Source organism: Cuculus canorus, chromosome 19, assembly GCF_017976375.1.
Source record: "Cuculus canorus isolate bCucCan1 chromosome 19, bCucCan1.pri, whole genome shotgun sequence".
Taxonomy (NCBI): domain Eukaryota; kingdom Metazoa; phylum Chordata; class Aves; order Cuculiformes; family Cuculidae; genus Cuculus; species Cuculus canorus.
Window position 1 is genome coordinate 37,626 of NC_071419.1, and position 12,937 is coordinate 50,562.

Sequence of the window (12,937 nt, forward strand, 5' to 3'; positions counted from 1 at the left end):
TTTTGGATTATTGTATCTTATGTAAGTACAATGTACTGTGTGCTTCAGAAGAACATGAGAGAAACACTACTAGTGGAGAGTTAGGAAATGTTTTTTTTCAGTAAAGGGAAAATTCATCCTTTGAAATGTTATTAGAAGTGAGTTTGTGTTTTACAATGCCTTAGTATAAGAAAGAATAGCCCTGTTTGAAATATCTGACAGTACTGTGAGAATTAATTGATAAGTTTTGCTGCAGCTGGTTTATATGTTTAATTATCTCGGCATATAAATCTGTCTTGTAAGATGTAGCTATTTTAGGTTAAGAGATAACCTGTCTTAGGGCTGTGAGAATTTATTAATATGCTTAGTTGTCTTGTAAGATGCAGCTGTTGTAGGAGGTAACTTGAAGGGAGTCTCAGGACATCCGGACATGGTTGGATAATCCAAAAAAAAAAAAAAACCCAAAACGGTTCTTTGTCTAAAACTAGTATATATACTCACTGCTTTTGTAAGATGTTATGCCTTTTCTAGAAGGACATCCAATTCAGTGCTGAGTTGTAAAATAAAAATATTGTCTTTGCTTCGAAGACTTTGTCCTTTTCAATATTTTACCAGTGAATGAGTGTTTCTCACAGTACAGATATTACAAGTCTGATGAATTGAGCTCTTCATTGGTCTTTATATAATCCATACAAAAATGGACTTGAATGACCCATGCCATTGTAAAGGTGGAAGCAGATGAAAGGAGATGCAATTCTGGAAATTAAACAAAGAAAGCAGAGGCTCATTTTGATGAACCTTCAGTCTTATTACCTTCCTGTATCTTTTCCAGTGAATAACTTCTTTTTCTTAATATTCCCATAATCGTATTTCTCGGACTTCCATCTTCATAATTTAGGGGCCGTGGGCTTTTTTGTCCGTCCCTTTCTTTCAGCAGTCTCTCTCTGTTTCTCAGTCCCTGCGCTTACAAAGTCCATTTTTATATATCACGTGGGTTTCATCGTGCTGGGGGACGTACGAAACTCGACACAGAACCAGCAGCCCTGGCAGCTGAAGCCGAGGCGGCTCCGCCCGGGACCGCAGCGCCCGCCCGCATGGAGGCGGCCTCCGCCCGGTTCCTCGGCCTCACGCAGCGGTACCGGAGGCGGGTAGCGGGGCCGGGGCCTCCGCGGGGTGCGGACGGAGGCGGGGAGGGGCAGGGCCGGGCGGGCGGCGGGAGCCAGAGTCCTGAGGGATGGGAGCCGGGCTGTGACCCTGCGGTCCCCACAACGCCTTCCCGGAGCTTAGCTTAGCCGGCGTGCTTAAAAGCTGCTGTGTTGTTCATGTTTCGGGACTGTTCCAGTTTGTAGGAGCTGCTGTTGAACTGGGAGGAAGCTGGTCGTCTCTCCTCTTCCTCGTCGCTGTGCGTTTATACCGCACCCGTGTTCCCAAAGGAATGGGAGAGGGAGGGTACCCTGGGTGTATAAGGTGTGGCTTTTTCACGTGAATAAAGGCTCATCTGTATTAAAACACTTTGCAACGTTAGCCTTGAGGAGGCTGAGGAAAGACCTTATTGCTCTCTACCACTATTTGAAAGGAGGTTGTAGAGAGGAGGGAGCTGGCCTCTTCTCCCAAGTGACAGGTGATAGGACAGGGGGGAATGGCCTCAAGCTGCACCAGAGGAGGTTCAGGCCGGACATCAGAAAAAAATTTTTCACAGCAAGGGTCATTGAGCACTGGCAGAGGCTGCCCAGGGAGGTGGTTGAGTCACCATCCCTGGACATATTTAAAAGACAGGTAGATGAGATGCTGAGGGACGTGGTTTAGTGGTTGATAGGAATGATTGGACTTGATGATCCTAGAAGTCTTTTCCGACCTAGTGATTCTATGATTAATGAATTCTAAATCATGACACCAAACTGTTTTGAGCCACTGGTAAGCTAATCTAAGTGTTTCAGTGCTGGCAGTTCATCTTTATAGGATGAAAACTGTTTTGAAATCGGCATAGCTAGAGTAACAGTTGGTTTTCTGATGTAGATCAAGTCAGGACAGAGGAAAGATATAATTTAACAAAGAGAGATCATAAGAAAAGCTGATATTAATCAAGCTTATTTTTTATATTAGATGATGTGATGTGTCAGAGAGTTGATGAGTAAAAATCTTGATCGTTACCAGGAATGGAGAGCCAAAGAGGTATGCAGGCTGGAATTCATTGGGGAATATGTACAGTTATGCAAATAGCATGATGATGTAAACTTACCTGTGCATAACTTGAGGCCAAGATGCTTAACTTTCACGAGGTTTCCTGTGTGTAGCATTTATGTTGGTATGAGATTCTGCTTATAAGACAAGTATGATATGAAGTAGAAGTGTGATATGAAGTAGGCAGAGAAGAAGCGGAGATTAAGAGTGATTAGCTGTCGGGTATAATTATGATTTCTAAAGGACTGCTAGTGTGTTTGAAATTAGGTATGGTTTAGGTGCTTTAAATTGGGATGTAAATGGATAAGAATATTAATATTAAATCATTATTGTTTTACTCAGCATTCTCCTCAGCTATACTTGTGTTTTTTAAATAGTAAGAGCAGTGCTGAAAAAATGCTTTTGGTACTATAGGGTGTGTTTGTGGTAAGACAATATATTTCCTTCAATTATTGGAATATAGTTACATAGACATCACACCATTTGTGAAGAGCTTTGTATTTGTAAGTGCAGGTAAATCATGAATTTGTGGATCAGATGGTCTACTTCAACATCCTCTCTCTCATGGATATTAAGGAGTCATTATGGTGGAATTTTTGGGGGCTAATTGGCCTCCAGAACTTTGCTAGAAGCAGTGTTGAATACACCTGATAGACTGTGGAGGACAATCGTCTTTTCTGTGTTGAGGAAAAAAAACTATATTGTAGAACCCAGACTTAACTCAGCACCTTACTTTGCCTTTTGTTTTGTGAAACTGTGGTTGGGAAATGTTCCTGCAGTAGTCATCGTTGGAATGTATCTTAATTAAGAATAGACCTGCTCTTAATTCTGCCACCATGTTTTGGACGTTACTTTCCAGGTTCTTTACCTGGTCTGCCAAACATATATCATAATGTACATTTTGGCTTTTTGTATTTCTAAATTAATGGCTTTCATGTCGTGTCCTCCTTTAACTCGATAACCTACATTTTGTTACAGTAGTACCTTCATGTATTCTATACCTATATATATATTTGTTATGCAATGTTCGGTGTTGAATGCTCTTTTTATATTTTGTGTTTTAAAGCTTTTTGGTAGCTACTGACTTTGTCTCAGCAGCAATGGTTAGATCTCAGCATACTTTTCGTGATAAGAGTTTGATTTTTACTCAGTTGAAATATCACCAGATTAAGGTATTTGACTTGGTTTGTATGTATGCAGATAGTTCTCAAATGCCTTCATAACTCCTCCGTTTTATCATGCAGATGATTCATGTGATTGCATTTTCCTCTAGTTTCATGCATTTTGAGGTTAGCTTTGCCACAAAGCAGAAAGTACTTCAGTTTTCTAAACCTCAGCTTGTTTTTTTTCCTGTTTTGTGGAACTTTTGTGTGACAGATGAAGGTGTCTGAAAATTATCTACGCATTCAGTTCAAAGCACAGTAGGCCAGATACTCTTTCTTGTAACTTTATAATTTTATTATATTTGTGTTTGGGCTTGTCCAGATGTCAGACATAAAATAGTGGCCTGGCTTTCCTAAGACTTTAAAATATTCATTGTGCTAGTGACAGTTGTTGGATTTTTTTAATATATTTTACCCACTCCTTGAATTGTCATCTTGCATATATTTCTTTGTTTGATCAAAGGCAGAATTTAAGAGCTCAGCAACAGCAAAATCTCTCGTCACTGCTGTTTCCATAACATTCAGCCACAAGTACCATTGTGACAAGTGTTCATTGATTAGATTTACTTTTACAGTGGTTTCTAAGGCAACTAACGCACCTACCCATAAAAATGAATTTTGTAGAACAAAAGTAGCACACGAAGAAAATGCTAGCACTACCATGATTACCTGATCTTTCTGTAAGAGTGAAAAATAATAGAAAATTGTTGGAATATGGTGGAGGGAATTGAGCTGCTAGTGCTGGTACAGACTGGATTATCAAGTTATATTTTAAATTTGCCTCTAGATCTTTATTTAGCTTGTATTTATTTTTCCCCATTGCAAGGCCAGGAGGCTTAGTATTTATACTGAGAGAAGTTGTTTGTTTTATGTTTTGAGATCAGGAAGCACGTAGTGATGTGCTTAATGTGACATGTTGGTGTGAGATTATGTGATAATGCACGTAGATTTTGAATTTCGCATTCTAGGATAACTTTTGCTTGCTTGACAATTTTACCTTTGCCAAGGTGGGTGGAGGGAAATCTATGAAATACAGTTCTTTACTTATGCTTTTGAATTAAAGTAATTGTTCAGTTTCTGAAAAAAAACCCAAACCGGTAGTGACGTACCAAGCATGAGCTTATTGAGTGTAGTGCAGTTGTCCTGTTCAAGTAATTAATTTTACTGTAGGTTTTTCTTTCCTTGGATTAAATGTAGATTTCAAACATAGTTATAAGCAACCACCTGCTTTGGAACCCTGATCACATCATGACTAAATATTTAATTTAATCATAGCTTTTGCTTCCAGTCAGAACACAGATATTTCTTTTCCTTTAGGGGTAATAGGAAAGCCAGACTGCAATGACTACTAGAGATTGTGCACATTGTAAGAAGTGTTCCCTGCAGTAATGAGTTTATGCACTGCACGCCTTGTTCACTAACGCTGTTGGTTAATGGCAGGATATAACAGTGCAGGAGATCTAAGGCTAGTTGACTTGTGTACACTGATGAAGCATTTCTGTTCCAGCTCTGTTTCTGAAGATCTGGGTTGCAGACGTGGAGAGTTTAGCAGAAAGCATTACGGATCTGTGGAGCTTGTAAGTTTACATAGCCTGTACTTTGATTTTAGCAGCTTATAATGCAGAGCTCAGATCCTTTTCATTTCCAGATAAAAAACTGGGTATAATTTGGAAGATGTGCTTTCTAAACTGGATTTGAAAGTTATAGGGTAATAAAAAGAGGCTTCAGAATAGACATATTAGACCTGTGTTTTTACTACCTTATTTATGAATAGTTAATCATAAAGGAACAAAAAGTGTTATATAAATATATTGCTTACTTCCATGTGGACAGTTAGCCTTTTTTTCCTCTTATAAGCTGAAGATTGCAAAATATTAGGGTAGTATTTCATGAAGTATGAGTTAAAAACTGTGTGCTTGCTTTGTGTCTGTACATGTGTATATATGTGATTCTGTGTGTACACGCCTCAGAGTAGTGGGAGAGGGTTTAAAATTAAAATAACTGGTCAGAATAAGGATATTGAAGACTGTTCCCTAAAATCTGTCAGTTATTATGTATTTTCTTCAAATTAAATTGGCACTTAGTTTTTCTGCTATATAAATTTCTTCTCCGCTGTGAAAATAGTGGTATGTCAGCAGTGAAAATAATGTCACTCTGTATACAAGGCCATAATGAAATTACATAAACTTACTATGGGAAAACATAAGTGGGGAGGGATAAAGGAACCAAACTGCAGCGCTTTTACTGAAGGAAGAAATCACTAATTTTCTACTAGCTTTAGTTGTAGTTTAAAGTTTTTGGATAGTGTATTTATTAATAAGTATGTAAATTGGGTGTAAATTAGTGGCTTAGTTACTGGAAGCTGTGTTGGAAGAACACCTGGCTCTCTTATTTCCATACATTCCATATATTAGATGTGGTGCTTTAATAAAAAAAACCCAAGTGAACTCCTTTCTGCTAACAGGGTCTTTCATTACTAGTACTTAGATTCTTTTGCTAGAAAAGAAAAATTTAGTGGTAATTATAAATTCACAGTAAGCTCATGTAAATAGTCTTGTCTTTTGATTGCTTTTCTTAAAATTCTGCTGATACTTTAGGAACATATATATTTCTGTGTTTTGGAGTACAAATATCTAAAGATGTTTGTTGCCCTTTCCAGTTTCTAAGTGTTTTAACGTTGGACCTTTCTTGCTTCGTGTTTTCCATGGCAGCATCTCAATTGCTCAATTATTTCCACCTTCTACACAATTATTTCTCTGCCCAAAACATTTTTTCCTGTGTTGTTCCCACTGGTGAAATATGACCAGTTGTCCATGTAATTTCTCTTGCACTTTACATAAGGCACCAGGATGTGTTGGAGTTTTTCCACGTTAGTTTGTTCCTAACATAGCTTCAGATCACTCCAAAGCAAGGAACAAGCAGTATTTTCTGATGTTAATGCTGGAAGCAGACCAGTACAGCTCTTGTACCCTATGTTGCTCAGTATCATCATTGAGTATTGTGTTTGGAGATTCTTGCTGCTTTCCCTCTCCCAAAAACATCAATAAATAAAATGCAGTAAAAAGACTGCTAGTCTGAGTAATACTGCCAACAAGTAGAGTTTTAGGTTTAGCAAGGTTGAGATAGCGAGAGTCATTGTGTCTGTAAGACCTGTTCTTTTGAAAGGAGCGAGCTTCAAGATCAATTTCTGGAAAGCAGACAAGGCAATGCTTAGTAGGGCATTCTGTGTGTTGGTGCAGTCAAGACCTGAGACAGGAGAATCTCATTAGTACTGGGATCTACCGAAAGGGTGAACAGCTCTCCTGCTCATGCCTCCTTAGAGTTATAATGAGTAGTCAAATTTGTAATAGCCATGCTGATCTGTTCTCTGTGGGTAGTCATATGGTGCCTGGGAGAATAAGAAGTCACAGTAAACTTTGGTTGCTGATTATATGGCTATTTTTGGAACTAGAACCTCTATCTTAAAATTTTCTTACAGCTTATATCTAGTGATGCTGATGGAGCCATTCAAAGAGCTGGACGGTTCCGCGTGGAAAACGGCTCCTGTGGTAAGGTAAGTGGCTAAAGATACTCACAGAAAGCTGAAAAAGAGCTTTACCACTGAAAGATATATTAACATTCAGTTGCTAAGGAAAAGAACTTGAAAAATACTGAATAATATGAGAGTGTAAGAATCTAAGAGTAGATCGTGGCATGCAATCTCGACAGTTTAATTTTTTAAGGAAAAAGATTGTATTTCACTTGGTTTTGAAAACATTTTGCTCACCTGTTCATATTAGAAGAAAAATACCTCATATATCCTTTGAATAACACTTTCAGTCTCTAGTTCATTAGTCTATGTTGGTGTCCTTGCGATGCTACTATCTTCAAGCTGACTTTTGTACTTTTGAGTTTATTCCTCGGTGTGATGAGGTTATATCTTCATTGCCCTCTCCTCTCCCCTGTCCTTTGGCAGCTGTGCTTTTCTTTAAATAAGAGAGAAAGAAGCTGAGTGGAGCACGAGTCATTCCTTCCAGATTCCTGTGCTGTTAAGCTCATGATGCGTCCCTGCAAATGTGCTTAGGTTTCTACTTATCTTCAATTTTTTATCTTCCTTTGCAAAATGTTTTCAGCTGTAAATATCATCTTGATATTGAAAGAAAGAAGACCTTGTATTCCTGAAATATATGTAAGGTCTTGGTAAGCTTGTATTGAGCTAGTATTAACAGTAAACTATTTCTGATCATCTGATTTCATCAGCACTGCATTCAAAGTTTAAAGCAATCTAATTATTCTACATTGATTCTCCGTCAGAGTTTACCTTAATGGACCAATCCAGAAACAACACTGAAGAACTTCCAGAGCATCCTCTGGTCTAGCGAGGAGTCCTTGAGGATTATTTGGGGAAGAACTGAGAAAATGAAACCTGGAGACAGAATTCTGTTTAATAATTTACTTATTTTTCACTTTTAAAAACACCGGGCTTCGTAATGCACACTGAATGCACATTCCACATTGATCTCCTTTGTAGTGGAGTACTGAGCTATTACCTGTAATGTTCGTCCAACAGGAATAACAACTTGAAAAAAAAAAAAAAAAGGAGGAGAGGGAGAAATGCAGCTGACTTCAGAGTAAATCTTAGCATTTTAAAAAACAGTGTACCGCTAAAACTGTTCTGATGAGTCAGCCGCTCTTGATTGGCTTTTGCCTGTATAATAGCCTCCTTTTTTTTTTCACTCAACATTTGATCTAACAGTCTCCTATTTCTGTTTCAGAATTCAGACTACACTCCGGGTACATGGCACAGAACAGATGTGCATTTGGAAAACCCAGACTATCATACAAGATGGTATTTCAAATATTTTTTAGGGAAAGGTAATTATCTCTTTGCAAATGGGTTGAAATTTTGGTCAATGAAAATGCAGTGTAGCTTTGAATTGCTATGATTTAAATATGGAAAAAGGTGTGGTATCAATTTAGTATTAATACATCTTCTGTAAAATAAAAAAGTTGTTGTTTCACATATTTTTAATCTGAAGACGGAGGATGGGTTTCTGTAAGTGGCAAAACCCCTGCTACCAAAAAGGGATGTTTTGAAACCCTTCTTGGCTTGAAGGCTGTACCTATCTCTTGTTTTTTGTACACACCTGTTTATAAATACTTAGCTACTTATGTAAATAAGTGTGTATTTTTACATACGAGTGCATATATTTACACATTTATACACACATCTGTGTGCACGCGTGAGAGTGGGTGTGTATGTCGTCTTACGATTGACAATGCTTCTTGGTTTTTCCTAACAGTTCATCAAAATTATATAGGTACAGATGCAGAGAAGAACCCTTTCTTTCTGTCTGTTGTATTGTCTGACCAAAATAATCAGCGCATTCCTCAATACCATTCAATACTTTGGAGAAAAACAGTAAGAAAAAAATACTTAACTGCTGCTCTGACTTTTTTTCTTTTTACTTGTTTGTTTTGGATATGTTTATCATATACTTCTTTGCTTTTCCCAGAATCGGTATTTAATACATATTTTTCATTTTATACAATAAGAACGTATCATTCTAGGACAGTAGATAAAACTAAACTATCTTTGTAGGTAACATTACACTAAAGTTTCATCACAGAAATCTGTGATGCCAGATATTTTTCAATTATTCTTCTGTAAAGTTCTGTGTTGTTTCTAGAAATGACATCTAAATCGTTCTTATGTCCTGGATCAGTTTAGGCAATGCCCTTCATACTGTTTTTAGGATTTTCTTATATAGTGTTAAGAAAACAGGGAGGCGTGACACTGATTTCACTAATATTACAGAATGGATTTTTTTCACTTAATGTTCCTTAAGAACATTTTATCAAAGCAATTGATTTGAAACTCTCCTGTATGCATGTAGTTTACTCTAAAAAAAAAAAAAAAGACAAAAAAGAAATAGTTTGTAATGTCTGCTAGATGCAGCAGTGCTCATGCCACATGCCAAGACTGTCAAAACTAAGTAAAAAATAGCTTTTCACCATCTATGACTTTTCACATTCAGTTTTTCATCTTTTCCTTTTTGTCCCAAGCCAGGAGTAAATACAGCTAAGTAAAGGTAGCACGGTTGGATTTTTTTTTTTCTAATTTACTTAATCGTTTTTATTAATATTCCTATCTGAATACACAGAAAAAGTCAGTATGTCTTGTAATATTTCCTAGCTTTTTTTCTTTATAGGGTACTCAGAAAATATGTCTCCCTTATAGCCCCACAAAAACATTATCAGTGAAATCTATATTAAGGTATGTATTTACAAATAAGTTATCATTTAAGATATTTGTCTGTATGTCTTTTCCTGTAATGCAGAGCTTGTGTGGCATGGTTTTCATGATAGATTTATAAAACCAGTAAAAACACGTTTACAAATCTTAATTACTGAAGGCAGCAGTAGGTGTTTCTAAAGCCTGTTCTGGAATAGACAAAGTGACAACTTTAAATGGAGAGAAATTCTTAGCACTTTTTCATCAGCAGAGGGACTATTTTCAAGTTAATTGGATAACAAGTGCTAGGTAGAACTGCAGTGGTTGAGAAGAAGTATCTTTTAAAAATAGACAATAAACATACTTAAGGAACAGCAGATTTTGACTAGAGAGCTGGTTATTATGTGGCCGTTGCAGGAGGAAGCAAACCGGAGAAAAGCAAGAATTATTTCTTCCATTGGTGGTCTCCATGGAAGTCTTGCTGTGGATGGGGTTATACACACTGTCAGTGAAGCCAAGAAATCCTTTCCCCCAGCTAGAGGTTGTATGGGCTTGTCCTGTCTCTTCTGTAAAGTGAGCAAGCCCAACACCTTTTCTGTTACATTTTTTTCAATGTTATGATCAGCTGAAATGTCAGAGCACCTGTCTGCAAATGTTCATTCAAATTTAATCTGCAGTTATTACAATGTAATCATGTGGTGTGTTTTCTCAAATCCATCACTGAAAATATCTTTAAGTGAGTCTTCTGTAATGATTTCCTCCTCTAGAAACCCATTAATAGTGCCTTCATTTACTGAACAGGTAGTGTCCCCCAGATAAATGGGCGGTCTACAGGTCTTCAAAACCTTTGATCTATGTAGAGTATGAGCAAATGTCTCTTGCTTGCTTGAAGCCAGTCTACTGGATAGCACTACCAGTGCTAATGTGAGAGGGAAATTCTGGGAACAGGGCATGTGTTGTGATGTGAGTCAGTACCACCAGATCTGGTTTTCCTACAACTTCATATGATTTCTGAGAGGTCCCAGACCACCGAGTTTGCCAGGGAGGCTATCAGCCATTGAATGTCACTTAATTCTGATTTCCTGGGATGTGGCTCTAGTTTGGAGCATCAGGGTGGGGAGTTGAAAACATTTCAGGTCTCTTTCATCTTCTTCACTGAGATGAGCTAAGTACCTTCTTCTTACTCCTACAGCGCTGGCTTGAATAGTGTTCCAAGTTTGTCTATACTGTGTGCTGTCTCTGCATAAGCACCTGATCTTCCATGTCTGTCCACCAGTCGCTGAAATAGTTCTTCCTAACATCCCTTTCTAACCCAGCCGCTCTCTCCACTCTCACCCATATACACATTTTTGATCAGGCATCCCAGAGTGGAGAAACTTTGTCTTCTGTTAGCTGGAGTTCTGACTCTTCAGCTGAAACACATATTCCATCCTGTGACGCTCCAGTGTTTTACAGAGTTTTAAATCCCTTTCAAAAGGAACTAAAGAAAATCCTGTCAGCATTGTGATTTAGCATAAGCAATGATGGAAAGGTGCATCAGATTTGACCTCCCTGTTAGTTCACTATGCCCCAGACATATTTCATTGAGCGCTCCATGACACACTGCGTAGTTCTATAAATCAGTGCTGGGGGAAAAAAAATAATGGGCAAAAATAACAGTAAATGCAGAAACACAAGTTAGGAAAAATGCTATAAATTAGATGTTACTGTTAATTGGGGTAGTTGATCTTGCTTCTTACTTACATCCTTTTTTCTGTTCCTGGATCTTTGGCATGTTAATTTGATGCTGAGCTGCTTATTTTTCATTTGAACTGAATTTGCCTTGAATTATTTTAGAAGACGGGGAAGAAAGGCTTACAATGTAGAATGTATTATTGAGGCCTCCTCCTAAAGTGCTCACAATAATTATTTATAAAGCCAAAGTGAAGAGTGATGAAATAAAGCTTTGTGCTTAATAAGTAAATTGAGTAAATTTAAACGTGATCTCCATGTGGGGTCTTAATAATTTATGCTTTTTTAAAAAAAAATAAGTTAAAGAGATCTTAGAGATTCATATTGTGGGAAAGAAATGGCTATTCCACAAAAAATTCCATGTAAGAGTTTTTTTGAATAAAAACTTTTGTAGCCAATTTTAACTGCAACCAGTTAGTGGTTTAATGTTGAAATGTGTATGTTCTATAAAGGCAGTATTTAATTTGCTTTTCAGTGCTATGAGTCTTGACAAATTTGAGAAGAGCCCAAGGGAAATATTTCATCCTGAGATACAAAAGGTAGGAGGTGACTTTTTCTGTTTGGTTGTTTTTCTTGAAAAATAAGTAATCAAGTAAAAATGCTACTTGTTTCTTTCAATAGCAGGATAATAATGATGAGCAGGATTACACGATACTACAGTGTAAACTGTCTTTATTAGTTGAAGTGGCCACTTCCGAACAACACTTAAATATAGAAGGGTGTTACCGTTTTATTTGTGTTATTTGTAATATCCGTGTGCTAAAGATATTGTTTTGTTTACAGGACTTACTGGTTCTTGAAGAACAAGAGGTAAATGTAAACTTACCACTCCTAGCTCACAGACCTCTTCAAGGAATACAGCTTTGTATATTAAATATTTGCACTGATGTGCTTGTGTCAACTTAGAAATCAATTGCTTATTGCAATAAAAAATGTCGCATTTCTTTGCAACACATGAGAACAAAATAAGGTTAAGCACCAACTTAATGTATCATATTAATAGATCACTAGCTTAATCTTCCATAAAATTCATAATCTATTAGCAAAGGTGAATTATTAAGTGCCCACTACATGAACATGTAACAGAGTTGGTATGAAATATATATTCCCATATATAGGATGTATACAAATGGACAAAAAAGTTCTTAAGGAAACATTCTAAGACTTTGGTTTGATTGCCTGTTTATCATATATTTGGGGTTATTTCTCAGGGATCTGTGAATTTCAAATTTGGAGTTCTTTATGCTAAGGATGGGCAGCTTACAGATGATGAAATGTTCAGCAATGGTGAGTTTTTCACCTTTTTCTTTACTCTTTTATTCATCCAAATCAAAAAACATAGGATAGTGTCTGCATGTGGAAGCCAGAAGGGAGATGATGGTTGTGTGAACAGTAGTTTTCATAGGTTTTCATGTTTGTATTGGATGAAAAACTGTAGGATAGAATCTTCCATTTCTATAATAGGTTGCTGTAGGAAACCAACTATTACAACTTGGAAGATACGGAAATTCTTTTCTAGAAATAAACTACACAACATAAGATTCTTTCATGCTTATGTTTTTGCAGCATGATTGCATTTTTCTATGCACTTGAACAGTGTCTTGGAGTTAGCAAAAGAGGTCATTGTTTAATGTCATGTGGTGATGCCTGTGCTGCAAGGCTAGGATGC

The 12,937-nt window shown here is 37.2% G+C and overlaps 1 protein-coding gene across 10 annotated transcripts in view; it reads left to right on the forward strand.

Annotated features, from left to right (window-relative positions):
• Window positions 1-12,937, forward strand: part of GARNL3 (GTPase activating Rap/RanGAP domain like 3) — a 44,007-nt gene that overhangs the window by 2,777 nt on the left and 28,293 nt on the right. For 4 of the 10 annotated variants that reach the window (XR_008453009.1, XR_008453008.1, XM_054084353.1 and 1 more), the window contains exons 2-8: window positions 6,802-6,876; window positions 8,078-8,177; window positions 8,606-8,724; window positions 9,515-9,579; window positions 11,744-11,807; window positions 12,052-12,078; window positions 12,480-12,555. Coding sequence is in view for 8 of the 10 variants with exons in the window: in XM_054084353.1 (XP_053940328.1) it covers window positions 6,802-6,876; window positions 8,078-8,177; window positions 8,606-8,724; window positions 9,515-9,579; window positions 11,744-11,807; window positions 12,052-12,078; window positions 12,480-12,555 (526 nt within the window). In the remaining 2 variants the exon portion in view is untranslated. The other 6 variants (XM_054084359.1, XM_054084360.1, XM_054084357.1 and 3 more) reach the window with 4 other exon arrangements.